This window comes from Melozone crissalis, unplaced genomic scaffold (assembly GCF_028551555.1).
Source record: "Melozone crissalis strain CALT ecotype California unplaced genomic scaffold, PUWL_Pcris_2 ptg000032l_1, whole genome shotgun sequence".
In the NCBI taxonomy this organism is placed as follows: Eukaryota; Metazoa; Chordata; class Aves; order Passeriformes; family Passerellidae; genus Melozone; species Melozone crissalis.
Genome location: NW_026535810.1, coordinates 4,366,215 through 4,385,958, shown reverse-complemented (window position 1 = coordinate 4,385,958; position 19,744 = coordinate 4,366,215). Strand labels below are relative to the sequence as shown.

Genomic DNA, 19,744 nt, shown 5'->3' with positions numbered 1-19,744 from the left:
AAAGTCAGGCATGAAGAGGATGCTTGGGGGAGATAATACAAAATGTTCCCTTATTTCTTTCCTTTTTGCTCCTCATACATTCTATTGTATTTGCAGGGATTTTCATGGCAGGGAGGAATGATGAATCTGACTCCATGTTTTTAAAAGGATATTATATTACATTACATTACATTACATTACATTATATTATACTATATTACCAAATGCTAAAAAGATAATAATGAAAACTCATCATTCTTTTTAGAGTCTCGGCACAGTTTGGCACTGATTGGCCAATGAGTGAAAACAACTCACACCAGAATCCAATGAAACAATCACCTGTGGGTAAACAATTTCCAAACACATTCCAGATGAGAGAAACACAGGAGAAGCAAATGAAATAATAATTGTTCTCCTTTTTCTCTGCAGCTTCTCAGGAGAAAAATGCTGATCAAAGGGATGTCTTAGAAAATGTGAATACCACAACATTCCAGGCCTTCAAGGTCATCATGGCACAAGAAAATGACACCCACGTCCATGAGTTCATCCTCCTGGCATTCCCCACCAGCAGAGAGCTGCAGGCTGTGCTGTTTGTCATTTTCCTGGCTGTGTATTTGCTGACTGTCACCGAGAACATGGTCATCATCACCTTGATCATCACCCACCCCCAGCTCCACAAGCCCATGTACTTCTTCCTGGGCCACCTCGCTTTCCTTGAGGCCTGCTACATCTCAGTCACCGTTCCCAAGCTGCTGCTCACCTTGGTGGTGAGGAACAAGAGCATCTCCCTCACAAGCTGCATGGCCCAGCTGTACTTTTTCATTGCCCTGGTGTGCACTGAGTGTGTCCTGCTGGCGGCCATGGCCTACGACCGCTACGTGGCCATCTGCGCCCCGCTGCACTACGCCCTCGCCATGGGCCACAGGGCCTGCCTGCAGCTGGCCACGGCCTCCTGGCCGCTTGGCTTCCTCATAGCTGTGCTCAAGGTCTCCTTCATCTCCCAGCTCTCCTTCTGTGGGCCCGGGGTCATCAACCACTTCTTCTGTGACATCAGCCCGCTGCTCAACCTCTCGTGCGCCCAGCGGCGCCTTGCTGAGATGGTGGATTTCATCTCGGCCTTGTTCACTTTGTTGATCCCCCTCTCTGTCATCATTGTTTCTTACACCTGCATAATCAGGACTGTTTTGCTCATCCCCAAGGCTCAGAACAGGAAGAAAGCCTTCTCCACATGTGCTTCTCACCTGGCTGTGGTCATCATTTTCTTCTCAGCAACTCTCTTCATATATGCTCGGCCCAGGCGTGCAGACTCCAGGGATCTCAACAAGCTGGTTTCCATCATTTATACCATTGTCACCCCAATGCTAAACCCATGCATTTACTGCCTGAGGAACCAGGAGGTGAAGGACACTTTGCTGAAGGTCTTATGTAGCAGGACTGCTCTCTCCAGAGTTTCTGCCTCTGATCACTAATGAATTCTTGGGAGATGATCTTCCAACTGAATGTGTCTGAATTCTATGAAAACCTAATAAGATTTTTACTTTGACAGAAAGGGTTATTGGGGTTCTCCAGTTATTGGTTATTGGAGTCAATCTGCATGTTCAGCTAAAATCTCTGAATCTATGTGAATGTAAAAGGTTTTTCTAACTGAACACATCACACATCATTTCCGAGGAGTGGAAAAGGCAATAACCATAATTGTCCTCTCTGAATGTATTTTGTTGGTATGCATCAAAGAACAAAATTGCATTCTGACCTTGATTCAACTTAACATGAAACTAGGATTCAAGAACTTGAGGCACCAAAGAAATAGTTATGTCAGCTTTCTTCACAGGAATGAGGATGGGAACTTCAGTCATTTTAGATAGCTGTGATAGGAGACCATGAAACTCCACTGAGAAGTTTCTTCTTCATTAACTTCAAATATAACTTTGGGAAGTAGCTCAGATTCAGAAAATAAACCTTTACTTTTGGGGAAGAGGGTTAATTTGCACAGTTTCATTTCCATTTTAAATGCTAAATCAACCTCCTGATTTTTAAATTTTTTCCTGTGGTCCTTCAACATCACATAAGGAGATATAAGCACTAAGAGAAGAATCAGTTGTCTAAGCACAGATCTTTCCCCAAGGAACATTCAAAGGAGAGGGTCAGGAAGAATTTGAGGGTAATTTAACACACAGACACAAAATCTTGCATCATCAGCCTGATGGTAAATGATCCTGGGCTCTGTTTGTTACCCAGGACTAAATCAACAGTACTGTGTCCAGTCTGAAACTTCCCACTAGAAGAAAGACAAAAATGGAAATTCCAGCAGCGAGTTACCAAATGACAGAAGGGTGGGAGCACACAGAGAGAGACAGATGGGAGCAGTTTATTAGAAAAAAGAATGTTGAGGAGGTTTTTAGCTGCAGTCTGCCACCACGTGAAGAGGATTACAGAGGAGATAGAGGCAATTCTTAAGTGGGCATGCCTGAAAAGACAAAAGCAACAGGAACTTGTTCCAACAAAATTAAATTCAGATAAGATAGAGTGGTGAAGCACCACAACACAGTCCCAAATAGGTCAAGAAATCTCTGTCCTTTGAGCTTTGCAAAGCTCGACCTGACAAGTCCCTGAAACTCTGAAATATGTTTGTGACAGCAGAGCGAGTTAAAATATTCTGTAATTAAAGTTCTGCCTTTCCAACCCGAGTTTTTGTATGATTCTTTGATCTGGATGTCAAATGGAAAACTCTGTGGCATGACAAACTGCAACAGAAATTGATGTTTAGGGAAGTGAATCTGGTACCCACAGATTGAGCAATATGTTCAATCCTATCCAGGGAATGGATGCTCTGCAGATGATCCATGTCACTCCTGGATGCAGTACTCCAGATGTTAATATATATTTATAATTTATAATTTTATAGCATAACTCTGCCCACGTCTCTGTTACATCAGAAGTGCCTTGGTCTAGCTGAGAGCTGAAAATGTCAGAGGTACTAAAATCTCTCAGGGAAGCTGTTTAAGCACTCTGACCTCACATCCAATGGCCTAAATAGCAGTTACTGAGTTGCAAATCATTGTTTTTATCCCTTTTTATAGCTTGTCACAGCTTCCAATACCCCATATTTAACAAACCCAATAACTTCTTTTCATGGTTCATGTACCCTGAGTCATATCTTCACATCCTAGCAGGCCTTGGTAAGCACCTCTCTAGTTAATCCACATTTTCCTTGAATTATAAATATATATACACATATATAATATAAATTATAATTACATAAATTATAAAATGATATAAATTAAAATTATATAAATAAAATTATATAAATTAAAATTATGTAAATACCGGGGAACCCAAAACTGGTCCATGGTAGTTGGACCCTCATCAGCCTAACAGAAATGAGGTAAGAACTAACACTACTCCCTTCTCCATGCACTGACATTATTTTAAAGTTGTCTTTTTTATGAGGTTCCCTTACATTCCTGAGCATGCACATGTGGCTTTGGCCAGAAGTTAGAATTCAGCAGCACACCATAAGGTATGTCAAATGTCACTAGATTCTTACATATTTGCAAAATAAATCAAACTATGCCCTAACAGCCAAATAAGTTCTGTGATTCCACCTCTCCTAGATGCTAAAGTCCCATTATTTTCACTGTATGAAAATAATTGTAATTTTAAATGTAATTAATGTAATTTCATGTAATAAACGTAATTTAAATGTAATAAATGTCATTTTAGTCATGGTTCTGGCTTAAGGAAGATATCTAATTAATATGAGACCAAGTGGAGGGAGATTTTACAAACAGCTGCAGCATGGAGGGGGAACCGCATCAGGTTTTGTACTTTTCATGCTATAGAATCCTGCAGCAGCTCCTCAGCTCTGTTTGGGAGGCAGCTGACCTCACCAGGGGACAGATAAATGTTATCTCTGATCCTCCTTTTGCTCTGAACACATTTGTAGTGTTTTAAAAAATTAAGAAAATGCATAACTTGGCTATTTGTGGGGGTGAACACAACTCCAGTGTGGGTGAAACTACACTTATCCAAAATCACTCACTCCAAAAGCCATTACCAGTTAAGGTCACTGATTTAGATTAGGACATTAAAATATTTTTCTAGATTACCTTTTGGTAAAAGACTGCCATATTCCCTGCCTCAGGGTATGTTTTTACTTTCATCTGCCCTATAAAAATCAGCAGACACTAGCAGGTATTCTTTCATTGTTCAGTGTCTCAGAAAAAAAAAATCTTCAGAGTTTCTTCTGCTCTGCATGGAATCACAGAGGAAACAATAACATCCCTCCTCTTTCTGTGATTGCTTCCATTGGGAGGTTACCACAATTGCTGAATCAGACCTCATGAGACACCACAGGTAAATAAAGTGTTGATTTCTCTGTGCTGGTATAGATCACAGCACTGACATATCAGTCCACATTTCAGCTGTTCCCTACTGATCACATTCTGCAGCACCAGTGGATTCACACTACAGGAGGTTGAGAACAGTTTTGTTTTTAACAGCACAGGCTGAGCCACTCTTATTTTTGAAGGATTAATCTGAGGTAGCTGCAAACAAACCAGACCTAAAATTGGAATTTGCTTGTACTTATGCTGTATCTGAGATCTCTGTGTACCATCTCCATAGATTTGTGTAGATGCAAGTGTGCTCAGAGTCAGATACAGAAACCTTTAGTGGGCTTTTTCAGATGTATTTGGAGAGGTTTTTTATTTTAAAAATGAATATATCCTTGTGGTGCTTCACATTTCTCTTACAGTTCCTGGGATATATATGATAGAACTTTAGAAATGTTTAGACGTAGAAACTAAAGCATTGGAAATGTGAATGTCTGTCTACAAGCTCATAACCTGTCACTTCTTTATACTGGATGGAAAATATATTAGCATCAGTCATCATTTGTCTAAGGTGAGATTTGTAATGTGTATTTATCTCCATGAAATGTCAATTTGTAATGTATATTTATCTCCATGAAATGTAAACTTAAAAGCATGTATTAATTTTTAAAGTGAAAAAAATCTGAATTGAGCAGATAAATTCCACAAAGTTTTGTAATGTATATTTATCTCCATGAAATGTCAATTTGTAATGTGTGTTTATCTCCATGAAATGTAAATTTAAAAGCATGTTTTAATTTCTAAAATGAAAAAAATTCTGAAATGAGCAGATAAATTTCACAAAGTTCATTTCTAAAAACCCAGCAAAAAATGTCTGAACTTTTACAGAGTCTTTAAGTGGTGGTGTAACTTATGGCTATGAATTTAAGCCTGGTAGTTAGGTGTGATTGCATTAATTTATTGCAGGTGGATAAGGTTCATCTTTCTTCTACAGAATGGGTGGGAGGAATGAAACCAAAGTCATGTATTTCTTTCTCCTGGGTTTTCCCACCACTGGTGAACAGCAGCTGCTTCTCTTCTCTGCTTTACTTCTGGCTTATTTATTAACTGTGTTGGAAAACTTCCTCATCATTCTCATCATCCAAAATAACCACAGCCTGCAAAAACCCATGTATTTTTTCCTAGGGAATCTGTCTTTTTTAGAGATCTGGTATGTCTCTGCCATTGAGCCAAAGATGATCAGAGATGTCCAGTCCCATGACAAAAGGATTTCATTCCAGGGCTGCATGGCACAGCTGCATTTCTTTGTGACTTTTGTTTGCACTGAGTACGTCCTGCTGGCCGTGATGGCCTTTGACCGCTTCGTGGCCATCTGCAAACCCCTCAGGCACGCCCTGATCATGAGCCCCAAGCTCTGTGCTCAGCTGGTGGCTGCCTGCTGGATGTGTGGCTTGGCCACCTCTTCCATCAAGCTGGGCTTCATAGCCAGCCTCTCCTTCTGCGACGTGGACAAAATCAATCATTATTTCTGTGACATTTCCCCCCTCCTGAACATCTCCTGCAGCGATTCCTCTTTGGCCGAGCTCGTGTACTTCACCTTGGCCCTGCTGGTCATCATGCTGCCTCTGTGCGCTGTGGTGGCCTCCTACATCTGCATCCTCTTCACTGTGCTGAAGATTCCTTCTTCCCAGGGGAGGCAGAAGGCTTTTTCCACCTGCAGCTCCCACCTGACCGTGGTGGTTTTGTTCTACTCCACCACTCTTTTCACCTGCGCCCACCCCAAGCTCATGTACACCTATCGTGCCAACAAGCTGGTGTCACTCCTGTACACGGCGGTTGTGCCACTTCTGAATCCTCTCATCTACTGCCTTAGAAACAAAGAGGTCAGGGTTGCCATGAGGAGGACTTTTACTTGCAGAAGAGACACCAAAGAAATCAACTGAAGGGGCTTTGCTCATGAAGATCAACGGCAGCGCTGAGGAGATGAAGTCAGGAGGTCCAAACCTTAATCCGTGCAACCACCACTCATATTTATTGAACTAAACCTTGATATATTTATGTATATACTATGGTTTTGACTCGAGATGTGTGGGTTTGGGGTTTTTTTGCTTGTTTTCCTCCTAAGAATCAATGCTGTCACCTTTTCTTAAAAGTCTCCAACTGAATGACTGCTGTTTTTAAAGGTGTTTGGAAATGCTGGAAAATAAAGCCCAGATTTGTTTGCTCTAAATGGAACAGAGTCCAGAAAACACTGTAAATGCATGTCAAAATCAGTTATGTGTGATTTATTTAGTTCAAGATTTTGTGATTATCCCTTGAGAGAAATAGGCAGCAGCAAAGGATGGGTAATTGTAACATTCTTAGATTCCTGGTGTAGGATAAAAAGAACCATCCTCTGATGAAGAAAATGTTTCTAATATGGCATCAGAGAAGGTATAATGTGAATATTCACATGGTACAGCTGCATTGTGACTTGGCCTCTGTCTCAGCTCCACAACTCCTTCCTGAGATTTTAATTTAAATTTTGCAAGGTTTGAAGTTCCTTTAATGCAGTGATTTGGCTATACACATTGACTGGTTTTAAAGCCCTGATCTGAAGTGATTGTTTTGAAATAATTTTAGGAAAATCCTTCAAATACACTGGGAAGAGGATTATCATCCAATTATTATGGGGTTTATGTACACTAATAATAATATTGTTAGATAACCTGAAAAAAATAATTCATAATTTATTCAACAGAGGAGGTACCTTAGGGAAGGAGAGAACACAGAAAAGTCTTACACAAACACAAACCTTTTGAGAATGCAAGTTCCCTCTTGCATCTAAGCTTATTTCTGGAAATTTTCCTAATAAACACTTTCACAAATTCAAGTACTTTTAAAGTACTGTAAATAAGTCACTACCCACAAGTTAAGAAGGTAAAAACAAAGTCCAATCTCAGCTTTTGGGAAACTTTCTCTTAATCTCACTCTCTGTGTGCAGATGAGAGAAACTGATAGGAACGTATGCAAATGTAAGATAGTCTGGGTTTAGAAGGCACTGATCAATTGTCAGTCACAAAATATGGGAAGCCATTATATCAAGAACAGAAACATCTATTTCATGCAGATTATTTAAAACCACGTGCCAAAACAAAGAAAATTTAATATAGTTTGCTGTAACTAAATGGGACACTCCTGTGCTGAGAAGAATGCAAATTTGCTTTTTGAAAGACAGCCATGTCCTAGGGTGTGTGAGATACCCAAACAGGGGTTGTGAGATGTTTTTCCCTTCCTGGGGTGATTGCTGCCCCCCACAGCAGTGTTCCCTTAGAGGCTGGGCCCTCACCTGAACCAGATTTCTCAGTTTTAGAGGTGAGCACACTCCTGGAGTCAGAGAAGAAAACACATTTAGTGAAAACTTGCTTTTGTTTAGAGAGGAGAACCATTATTGCTTGGGGAGAAGGCAAGGGTGTCTGTTCTATTTTGATAATCTGGAAGAGGTTTTACAGTGACTTCTGTGAGCCAGAGAGAAGGTTGAGAAGGGGATCCATGTTTACCCCTGAAAGAATTTCCTACCAAAGTCCTTGACATAGAAATCAAGAAAGAAAGCAGGATAAATAAGACAAACCTGCAGCTGCCTCTTCCAATGAACACTTCATTTGTCTTTTGTGACCAATGAGTAAAGTGTAAACTTATGAGTTTTATGAGAATGCATAAAAAGCATGCATGCCATAATAAAAACAGTTTGAAGCCTTCTAAAAATGGAATGTGGCTTTGTGTTGTCTCTGTCTCAACTACAACAGAAGGAAGCACATTCTAATGGTTAATGAGAATCTTGATTAGGTCCACAGTGTTTTGCTGAGCAGAAAAAAAATCTACAAGAGGCAGGAAGGGTTCTGCATAAGAAGCAGTGAAAAAAGTAGGGGTAGAAGACGCACAGAAACAGCTTTACACTTTATTGCTTGTGTTTGTTATTTTATCTCTTCTATTCCTTATAGTTTTCTACTTTTGCAGGCAAATAAAAATGGCACAAGGGAAAAATATCTCATTTGAGATTTCAGATGTTTGCTGTGAAGGTCCAGGACTGTGGAAACTGAATCCCTGGGGTTTTTTATGTACACTTATTAAAGTATACATAAGCAACATGCTAAGGAGAATGCTCTTAGAAGCAGTCAGAGGAAAAACCAGTGATGTATTGATTACAAGAGAAAAGTCAGCTGAGTGGAAAAAATGTTCAGTATTTTTGGCAATGTGTTCAAGAAACCTGAATTCCAAAAAACCAAACCTGGCTTCAATAACTGTGTCACAAGGTATGTGTATTGTGGTGTGTGAAATCTGAGTTTTGCTTTGTTAAATGGGATGACAGAATTGGATTAAAAGTTTCTGTTTTCTCTTTTTTCTCATTATATAGAATGTAGTAATTATGTATACAGTTAGTTCTTCTGGAAATTAAATACAATATCAGGAATGCAGTTTTTAATGTGTCTGCATTTAGACTTTTTGTTTGATCAATCAAGGGACAGATAGATCCAGAGACTTCTCAGGTGAATCAAAAATCTTCCTTTCTCACTGGCTAAAAAAGTATCTGCAGCATCTTCATTCTTAGCTGAGGTGTTTACCTTCTTTAAAAAGCCATTAAATTAAGCAGTAGTAATTGTTATTTCAACAAAACAATTTCGGATAGGATGTAGGATATCCTTCAATGGACAATATGTTTGATTATCATTAAATTATTTCATAAGTTTACATGTATTACACTAAAATCTTTGATGCTTACACATAAAACCAGAACAAAAATAAGAATTTAAAAATAAGGTCAATTACATATGCCAGGACCACACAGCTGTTGAATGCCTGACCACAATGACACAAGATTTTGATGTTTTCTTTTACATTATTGTGGACAAAAGTATCTCTTTTTTTCTTATTCTCTTCTGGCTTGCTTTATTATTTTTTTATCAAAACCAGCTACTTCTAAGGGACAGGTTTTCCCCTGTTTTGAACAGGTAGGGTGAGACTAGAAGGATCGCACTGTGGATGCATCTATTTCTCTCTTTTGACAGTAAGGGAAGGCTTAGGAATTGTGAAAGTTGTAGACAACAACCTTGGAAAGGCTTTGAGTGATACTTGACCTGACTGCCTAAACCTGAGCTCTCTGCACACAAAAATCCCCAGGAAAACTCACTAAATATTTAACGAGCAAGGTTATGCAAAGAGAAATTCTTTCTCCAAATTTATTTCCCTTTCCTAAGACTCGTGGGTAAATAAGAAAAAAGGATTAAATAGAACAAAGGATTAAATATATTTAATACCTTCTGAGGGTACCTAGAGGTGAGGCCACATTTCAAGGACCCCGGAGGGATAGCTGGAGAAATTGTTAAAAATTAATTCAATGCTTTTAAAATATTAAGTATATGCTGGTTAAGAAAAATTATCTAATGGAAATGACAGCAAAGCAAATAAAATACCATTTCTGTCACTCAGCTTTTTTAAAAATAATAGACTTGAAATTTTTTTAAACAATTATCTAAATGAATACATTTCTTGGCTCATATATTTACAATTGTTTTGCATCACCTGAAGCAGCATTTTTCCTGTTCTTTTGTTTAGGGGAGAGCAATCTTGTGCGTTAGTTGCAGTCTTAGGGTGAGATTATTTTCTGCCAGTTAAATCTGAAATAGGTCTTCAACTGTAGAATGGAATGTCTGTTTCTAGTTGGTCGTAAAGTTTATTAAATTAAAATAGGTTGGATAAGCTGCATGCAGAATGTTTCTTTATACTGAAGATAATATTACAGGATTATTAGCTTACAAATTACCCTGTAGTAGTTGACAAAAACTGGCAGATATGATATATAATTAATATTATAATTTTTCCAAATATCTATTTAATTTTTTTAATTAATAATTATTTTATAATAATATAACTACAATCAATATATTATTGATTATATGTCATATACAGTATATATTACATAATATATACTATATATATAGTGTTATAGTCATAATAATATTTATATTTATTGATTTATTATCAATATTTATTAGTCATATTAATACTTATTTTAATATATTTATATATTTAATTAATTATATATAATATTATAATTTATTTTATTCTTAGTTATATATTATTTACATTATATTAATATTTTTAAATATTTTGTATTGTTTATATTATTTTACATAATTAATGCATATAATTTACAATTAATTTTATTAATTTATATTTCTTATGTTTCATGTATTTCATTGTTTGTCTTCTTCTTCTACAATTGCTTCTCCAGGCAAAGTATCTTCAATCCACTCCATCCTAATTTCCTTTTGGAAAGCCAAGATGGAAAACCACACCAGGATAAGTGAGTTCATTTTGGTGGGGTTCAAATCCCACCCAGGATCCCAAGTCCTTCTCTCAGTTCTCTTCTCCACAATGTACTTTGTCACTGTGGTGGGAAACATCTGCATGATCCTCATCATCAGGATGGAGCCCAAGCTGCACACCCCAATGTACTTCTTCCTGGGGAACCTGTCCACCTTGGACATCTGCTATTCCTCTGCCATCACTCCCAGGGCAGCCCTGGCATTCTTGCTGGGCAGAAGGAGCATTTCCTATGCTGGCTGTGCTTCCCAAATGTTCTTCTTCTCTCTCTTTGGCACAACAGAAGCTTTTTTCCTGGCTGTGATGGCTTATGATCGCTTCACTGCCATCTGCAACCCGCTGCTCTACCAGGTGGTTATGAGCAGAAGGCTTTGTGTGCTCATGGTGGTGGGCTCCTATCTGTCACGCTGCATCAACTGCACCATCCAGACAGGCTTCACCTTCAGCCTGTCCTTCTGTGGGCACAGAGAAATCAAGCACTTCTTCTGTGAAGTTGCTGCAGTGATCCACGCCTCCTGCTCCAACACCCTTGTCAACCAGCTCGTAATGCTGGCTGTGTGTGGACCAATAATTGTGGGCACTGCCCTGGTGGTTTTTGTCTCCTATGCTTATATCATCGTCACAATCATCCAAATGCCTTCAGCAGAAAGCAGGCACAAGGCCTTCTCCACCTGCTCGTCTCACATGGTGACAATCTGCTTGTTCTTTGGGACAGTGTTCTTCATGTATGCTCAGCCTGGAGCTGCATCCTCACCCAGCAAGAGCAACATCATCTCCATCCTCTACACTGTTGTTATTCCCATGCTGAACCCTTTCATTTACACCCTCAGAAACAGGGAGGTAAAAGGGGCTCTGAAAAAACAGTTAAAAAGGAAAGGGTTTTTTAAGCACCATTCCTGAAGCTGAGAATGAGCACGGGGTCCAATTTGTAAAATAAAGGACATCAGGACCTGAATGTGAAATAAAGGACAGAATGTAAAATTAAGCACATCAGGACCTGCTTTCAAGAGTCTTTTGTGTTTCTAGATGGTCAGTAAAAGCAGGATATATAAACAAATCTATGACAATCTAGTGACTGTTATTTCAACTAAACAATTTTTGATAGGATGTAGGATATCCTTCAATGGGCAATATGTTTGATTTCTATGAAATTATTTCATAAGTTTACATCAATTACACTTAAATCATTGATGCTTACCCATAAAACCAGAATAAAAATAAGAATTTAAAAGTAAGGTCAATTAAGTAAGCCAAGACCTCACATCTGTTAAATGGCTGATCACAGTGACACACAATTTTGACATTTTCTTTTACATTCTTGTGAACAAAAGTATCTCTTTTTTCCCGATTTTTCTCTGGCCAGCTTTATTCCTTTTCTAGAGCAGATGAAAGTGAGGTTTCATTTAACCGTAATTAGATATTTACAATCCATCTGACCTGTAATTTAGAGGCCTCTTATAGCCATTCAAAAGATACCAGCATTTTAAAGCCATAATTAACACGATGGGTTGGACAATTTGAAGAGTACCTAAGTGTACTGAACATGTAAAATAGGACAGAAAATTCAGATTCTGGCAGCAGAATCTGCTGCCACACCTAACTGTACTGAACATGTAAAATAGGACACAAACAGATTCTGGCACTTATTTCTGAAACACAGCCAGTTCAGGTGGAGGCATTCTCACTCTGCACATCCACAGCTAAATTAAGTCAGACGAGAGTGAAGCACAGAGATGTGTCTCTGCAAATAGCTCTTAAAACTCAAATATCCAAGCTGGCTCCTCGTAGAAAACGCATTTCTTCTTTTCTTAACCACAGGATATGGCACTTTCATAGAGCTGGTGGCCAGAGGGATGAGGAGAGCTGTGATTGCTCAGTGAAGCAAGGGAGACACCACTCCTGGAAGTGCCCAAAAAGAGACAGGACACAGCACTTGGTGCCATGATTTAGCTCATGGTGATGTTCAGTCAAACACAACAATCCTGGAGGTATTTTCCAACTTTAATGGTTCTGTGACTGAGTGACAGACTGGGGCTGGGGGAAGGATGATGGATGATGGATGGATGGATGGATGGATGATGGATGGATGGATGGATGGATGGATGGATGATGGATGGATGATGGATGGATGGATGGATGGATCATGGATGGATGGATGGATGGATGGATGAATGGATGGCTGGATGGATGATGGATGTCCCCTCAGCCCCGCTCTGCTCTGTTCCCTGAGTGCCCCCTCAGCCCCTGGGCCCAGGCAGTTCCCGAGTGTCTCCTCAGCCCCGGACCGCTCCCCGTGTCCCCAGCCCGGTTGCAGCCCGGTTCCAGCCCGGTTCCAGCCCGGCTCCAGCCTGGTTCCAGCCCGGTTCGCCGCCCATTCCCGAGTACGGCCCCGGCGCTGGGATGCGCTGGCCCTTTAAGGGCCTCCGCGCCGCTAGGGGGCGCCGTGCGCGGAGGGCGGGGCGCACGCGCCGTGGGCGCTGCTCGGCGCATGCGCGGCGCGGCAATGCGGGTGGTGGTGGGTGAGTGCGGGGCTGGGGGCGCGGGGCTGTGAGGGAGCGGCGGACAGAGAGAGCGGGGTGTGAGGGTGCAGGGCCCAGAGAGAACGGGGCGTGAGGGAGCAGGGGCCAGAGGGAACGGGGCGTGAGGGAGCAGGGGCCAGAGAGAACGGGGCGTGAGGGTGCAGGGGCAAGAGAGAACGGGGCCCGTGAGGGAGCGGCGGACAGAGAGAGAGCGGGGCCGTGAGCGAGCGGGAACCGTGAGGGTGCGGAGTCCGTGAGGGAGCGGAGGTCTGAGGGAACGGGGCCCGTGAGGGAGGGGTGGCCTGAGAGAGCGGCGGTCTGAAGGTCTGAAGCGGGGGCCGTGAGGGAGCGAGCCCGTGAGGGAGCGGGGGCCCTGATGGAGCGGAGGCCCTGAGGAAGCGGGGCCGTGAGGGAGCCGCGGCCTCAGGGAACGGGGGCCTGAGGGTGCGGAGCCGTGAGGGAGCGGCGGACAGAGAGAGCGAGGCCCGTGGAGGTGCGGGTGCCTGTGGGAGCAGGTCCGTAAGGGAGCGGGTCCCGTGAGGGAGCGGGAGTGTTGAGCGGAACGGAGTTTTGGAGAAGGGCCAGGCGGGCCTGGGTTGTGGGTGCTGCCCGCTGGGTTGGAGCCAAGCCGCCGCTTCCTCCCCGGCTATGGGAGCTGGCCATGAGCGCGGGCGGTGCTGCGGTGATGCAGCCCCAGGCATGGGCCGCCTCTGCTGCAGAGGGTGATGGCACAGCAACACAGCCCTGATGTTGTCTCTCTAACCAGGTGGTGGGACGGGCTTCGTGGGCAGAGCCCTGACCCAGCTGCTGCGGAGCCCAGGGCACCAAGTGACCCATGTGTCACGAACAGGGGGCACGGATCGGATCAGCTGGGTATGAAATGAGAGCTGTCACAGCAGGGCGAGTGTGACAGGGCTGAGAAACCAGGCTGCGTGCCGTGGCTTTCCATGGCATGGAGGGGAGGTCTGGCTCCTCTGGATGTCCTTTTGCTGGTGTTCCGTGGGTCACAGTCATTAGAATGGGTACTGCTGTAGCTCCAAGAAACAAAATCTTCTCCATTCGTGCTGTCTCTGCAAATGCCAGGAAGAAACTGGGTGAAGTTCTTGGGAGCCTGCTCTGCTTATTTGCAGGGAAGGCTTGATCAGAGGGGTGGCCTGATTTGTCATGTCTGTCACTCCTGCCCAGGAGGAGCTGTCCCACTCCGGGCTGCCCCTGTGCGAAGCTGTGGTCAACTTGGCTGGTGAAAATGTCCTCAACCCTTTCCGCAGGTAACTTGATGTTCCATAGTGCTCTTGGGATAAGGTGGCGTGAAGACAGGCTAGTGTTGTCAGCGAATGTGGAAAGGGAGGAAACAACATGACCAGGAATCTCTTGGGTTGACATTTGCAGCCTCAAGTACCCAGAGCATTTCTGTGGGCCTGGAAGGTGCTGAGAGACCTTTGGAAGAAAAGTTCCCTCCTGCATCTACAGCTGGAGGCCAGAAACATTAGTTCCACATTTCCAAAAGGAGACTGGGTGGCATGCCTGCATGCAAAGTTTGACTTCTGGGAGGAGCACCAGCTTTGCTGTCTAGCTCCTTTGCTGACTTTGTCTGAAGGCAGTCCAAACCCTTCAGTCTTGTAAGGGTTAGAGCCACCATCTCCCAAAGTTCCTCTGCCTTTGTGCTGTAAGATGACATGTCCTCCCTTTGCTCTGAGGTGAGGGGAGTTCCTGTGACTTCTCCTTGATGCCTTGTGCAGGCTGCCCTAGAACAGAGACTGGACAGAGCTCCAGAATAAAGCAGGGATTAATTAGGAGGATGCATGGATCCACCTTGGACAGCACAGGGCTACACCCAAGATGAACCAGAATGGTCACAAAATGCCCCACTGGTCACAGGGTCTCTCACTTTTATAAGCTCTGCTCCATTTGCATATTGGAGTTAATTGTCCAATTACAGAATAATGAAGGGATTTATTCAAAGGATCTCCTCCATGGATCCACCTTGGGCACTACAAGAGCCCAGCCAGGGCTGCACCCAAGGTGAACCAAAATGGCCACAAAATTAACACAAAATGGTCCCAAAATGAACCAAAATGGTCACAAAATGCACGACAATGCTCATGAGGTCTCTCACTTTTATAAGTTCCTCTCCATTTGCATATTGGAGTTAATTGTCCAATTCCAGGTTTGGCCCATGCAGTCCCATCCTTGTTTTTCCCTCTCCAGCCCACGCTGTTTGTGCTCTTGGCCTGAGATTTGGCTCATTTGTCCTTGGTCCCCAGCTGGAGCAGGAATTGTTTTGTCTCCCTGCTCTGTGCACAGAGCTCACCATCCCCTAATAGAAGCCCAGAGCCACCCACTAAAGCAACAGAGAACCTGAGAAATATGAAAACTAAAACCTGAGGCATCACCCTGTGCGTGTGAGCTGGTGTTGGCTGGGTCCCCCTTGGTGGCAGTCCTGTGAGGTGTTTGAACCCTGGCTCTCCCTTTCCCAGGTGGAATGATGCCTTCTGCAGGGAGGTCGTCAGCAGCTGGGTGGAGACCACGAAGGCCTTGGCCAAAGCCATCGGTGCTGCTGAGCAGCCTCCCCGTGCCTGGGTCCTCGTCACTGGCGTAGGTATTGGTTGGGCCTGGCCAAGACAGCACTCGTGCTGACCTGGAGAGGCCTTGCCTGCAGACAGTTCCTCAGGAGCACCTTCTTGCCTTGAAATGTCAGCTGTATTGCTATCAGTGTCACTGTGTTTAGGCAAGCCTTGATAAGCTTTTAGTGCTGCCGGAGAGGAATTTGGCTCCCTGTGCTTTGTCTAGGGCAGTTCTGTGTTTTCCTGTGAAAGCCTTTAGGCATCCTGTAGAATCAATTTGTGTCAGTAAGGCCTTCTGCATAATCTCCAACTTCCTGCTTGCGGCAGTCTTTAAAGCTGAGGTTTATCTTTAAAGCTGCCATGGTTTAAACCTTCCAGCCAGCTCAGTGTGTTGTTTGTAGGCCTGTTTGGGTTTTGGGGCTGCCTGAGTGTTAGTGCAACCTGCTGAACCTGTAGAGCACATTGGTAGTTCAAAAACTTGTCAGGATCAGAGACCCTGAGCTGTTCTCGTGAGGATATCCCTGGTGGAGTGATCAAGCTCACAGAATCCCAGAATGGTCTGGGTTGGAAGGTGCCCTAAATCCAATCCAGTTCCATGGCAGGGACACCTTCCACTGTCCCAGGGTGCTCCAAATCCCATCCAGCCTGGCCTTGGACACTTCCAGGGATCCAGGGGCAGCCACAGCTGCTCTGGGCACCCTGTGCCAGGGCGTCCCCACCCTCACAGGGTAGATTTCCTTCCTAGCAGCCAGTCTAAACTGACTTTAAATTTGAAGCAATTCCCCCTTGTCCTTGGCGCTTCAGGCCCTTGTAGTCTCTCTCCAGCTTTCTTGTAGGCTCCCCTCAGGTCTTGGAATGTTGCAATTAGGTCTCTTTTCTGGGCTGAACAATCCCAGTTCTCTCAGCCTTTCCTCACAGGAGTTCTGGGCTCCTGGAGGCAGAGAAGGTCTGATGGGAAAGGGGGGCTTGGTGTGATCATTCAGCCCTGACCCCCTTTCTGCTGTCACCCTGCAGGTTTTTACCGGCCCAGCCCCACAGCTGAGTACACTGAAGACAGTGCAGGAGGGGATTTTGACTTCTTCTCACGCCTGGTGAGCTCATGGGAGGCTGCAGCTCTCATCCCTGGGAGCCCAACTCGTGGTGTTGTGGTGAGATCAGGTGAGATGGGGCATCGTGGTTATTAATGGGGATTGCTTTACTGCTGGGAAGAGCTGGGTAAAGGGCATCAGTTCTTCTCTCTTCCCTTGTTGGGGTGCTGTTCCAGCCAGCCCCTTAAGGATTCTCCTGCTTGTTGGTGTGGGTGTGAAGGGGGTTTTGCCCTCTGGCAGCAGCACCTCGTGTCACTCTGTTCTCCCCACAGGTGTGGTGCTGGGCCGAGATGGCGGCGCAATCTCCCAGATGCTCTTGCCTTTCTGCCTGGGACTCGGAGGCCCCATGGGCTCTGGACTGCAGCCCTTCCCGTGGATCCACATCCAGGACCTGGCTGGGATCGTGTGTCACGCCCTGGAGACGGAGTCAGTGCGAGGCGTCCTCAACGGCGTTGCCCCGTCCTCGCCTGGCACCTCCAATGGCACCTTTGCCAGGAGCTGGCGGCAGCCCTGGGGCGCCCGGCGCTGCTGCCGGTGCCCGCCTGGGCCGTGCGGGCTCTCTTTGGGGCAGAGAGGGCGGCCATGCTGCTGGAGGGACAGAGGGTGCTGCCCAAACGCACCCTGGAGAGCGGCTACCGCTTCACCTTCCCTGAGCTGCCTGCTGCTCTCAAGGACATTGTGGCTTGAGGCCTTCCCACTTGGGCTGGGCTCTGTTTGTGTGAGCTCTCTGCTCTGCCCCAAGGGGATAATGGCATGGATTGAAGGGCTCTTCTCCTCACCACAACACATCCTCCACTCTGTTCCTGTGCTCCCGGGCCTTGAGATGAGCTCCGGCTGCTTGGGGTAACCTCTGAGCCTGTGTTTGTGCCCAGCTGCTGATCTGCTCTCTTGCTGTTCTCCAGCTTACACAACTCTTCTACAGAGTCAGGGAGAAATAATGGACATGGAACAAGGCAGAGAGCTGAACAGCATGCCAGTGCTGAGCGTCGAGCCCAAGGAGCCTTCAGTGGGAGATGGTGAAAGTGTAACGCTTGTGGTTGCCCTGACCCTGAGATCTGAGGGTGATGTCAGCAGCCTGGACAGTTCCAGAACAAATTCACATCCCCCTCAGAATCTCTTGGGGCATGAAGGCAAAAGAAGCGCTCATGACCTGAGGGCCAAGGTCAAGAAGAAGCTGCACAAGGCTAAAAGCATCAAGACTGCCAAAAGCAATGCAGTGAAAAAGACACCCTCAAGCTGGCAGCAGGAGAAAATGGAGTCACGTTTATACTGGCAAGGATCAAAGGCTTCAGCGGTAGCTGGTGGTTTAAAACGTGGTGATGATACTTTCATGTCTGCCCCACACAGAGATGAGGAGGAAGATCCAGCTGCCAGCAAGCACTACATCAAGAGACACAAATGGCACAAGAAGCAGGATAGGCAGTATGGGGTTGGATATAATCATCTTTTCTACCAGGTTTCAGAGCCTGTGAAAGTGGAGCGAAGGTCCAGATCTGACCAGGGTCTAAACAAGAATCTGGATTTTCTCTCTGACCTGTTGATTGGGAGCCGCCCCGCTGCGAGCAGGAGAGGAAGAGCCACAGCTGAAGAGAAGCATTCCTCTATAGGCAGGAACCTCCTGATGATGCCTGACACCACACAGGAGGAAGACTCCATGTTCCTCAACAAACCTGTGAGGCCCCAAAGTCCAGACCTTGCGCCAGTTCCAAAAGGACGGGAAACCAACGCTGATCATCCCCGGCCGCTGCAGGAGGCACACAAAGGCCTGGGAGCATTCACGGCCCACGTGGAGCGAGCCCTGAACAGGAAGTGCAGCCTGCCCCAGCTCAGGCACGCCTGTGCCAGGATGGTCATGAAGACCAGGCTGCTTCTAAAGCTGCTCACTGAGAGGCAAGAGAACCAGGGAGCATATGATTCCATGGCCCGGTGTCGTCTGCAAGAGAACATGATCATTCATATGGCCATGGACAATGGCAAGGGACTCACACGGAAGGTAGGAGAGCTGCTGGGCACTGCTGCACGTGTCCTTCTGGGCAAAGGAGAATGGAAGGATCAATCCTTTTACCTGCGTGATCTTCCTTTCCTCACAGCGCAAACTGGAAGTTGTGGTGTACGTGGTCACGTTTGTGGTTTTCCTGCTTCATCTTCGTTTTCCTGATCCTGAAGTGCATCTTCCACGTAAGCCAATTTCTTGTTTGACACAGAGCTGTCTGCCTTGTAGCTGGAGTGCCCAGGCAACAAGCCCCATGTGCCACTGCAGATGGCCCTGCATGTGCTGGCTACCACAGGAGATGTTGTTCCAAGCCTGGAGCTTGTGGCAGCATCCACAGCAGCCAGCTCAGCAGGGTCCAGCCTGCCTGAGGGAAGCTTGTCCTGCCTCCTGTCCCGGCTCTCCCCAGCTTTGCTTTGCTCTCCTGCCTTCAGCCACACAGCAATGAGAGCTTTTGACCTCTCCTGTTTGGCAGAATATTACAGGAAAACTGATGTTATAAATCTCCCATTTTCCTTCCCCAGAAGCGCTCTCAACGTTGTGAACTTGACTCCCAACCCCGCGACACCGGGAAATTGTGTCTGAGAAGGTAACTGCTCCCTGCCCCTGCCACTGCTGTGCCACCGAGGGTCTTTCCCGTGCAGAGCAGCTCCTCCTGGGGCCCTGCAGCCGCGCAGGAGCCGCTGCCCAGGACTCTCCCGGCTGTGTTTCCAACACGTCGCGTTTGGGGCAGCCCCGGGCGAGCGGCTCCTGAGCGGCAGCGCTGGGCACGGCCGGGGGCTCCCAGCCCAACCAGCCCTTGCCACGCCAGCGCTGGGATGGATGTCCGGTGTGCTCCCGAGTTTCTGTGAGCACCTGCAATACCTCTGTGTTCCCAGAACAGTCTCCTCTGCTGATGGCTCTGCCC

At 45.4% G+C, this 19,744-nt stretch overlaps 3 protein-coding genes and 1 pseudogene across 3 annotated transcripts; all 4 read left to right on the top strand.

The window, feature by feature from the left end:
• Nucleotides 1-488: 488 nt before the first annotated feature.
• On the top strand, nt 489-1,448 carry LOC128940075 (olfactory receptor 6B1-like). The gene has a single exon (XM_054281381.1). The coding sequence runs from the start codon at nt 489-491 to the stop codon at nt 1,446-1,448; it is 960 nt and encodes a 319-aa protein (XP_054137356.1).
• Nucleotides 1,449-5,308: 3,860 nt separating this feature from the next.
• Nucleotides 5,309-7,140, top strand: LOC128940074 (olfactory receptor 6Y1-like). The gene is made up of 2 exons (XM_054281380.1): nt 5,309-6,222; nt 7,059-7,140. Exons 1-2 carry the CDS (start codon nt 5,309-5,311, stop codon nt 7,138-7,140), a joined length of 996 nt encoding a protein of 331 aa, XP_054137355.1.
• Nucleotides 7,141-10,631: 3,491 nt separating this feature from the next.
• On the top strand, nt 10,632-11,576 carry LOC128940073 (olfactory receptor 12-like). Its single transcript, XM_054281379.1, has one exon. The coding sequence runs from the start codon at nt 10,635-10,637 to the stop codon at nt 11,574-11,576; it is 942 nt and encodes a 313-aa protein (XP_054137354.1). The 5' UTR covers nt 10,632-10,634.
• Nucleotides 11,577-13,175: 1,599 nt separating this feature from the next.
• Nucleotides 13,176-17,547, top strand: LOC128940338 (epimerase family protein SDR39U1-like; annotated as a pseudogene).
• Nucleotides 17,548-19,744: the final 2,197 nt, after the last annotated feature.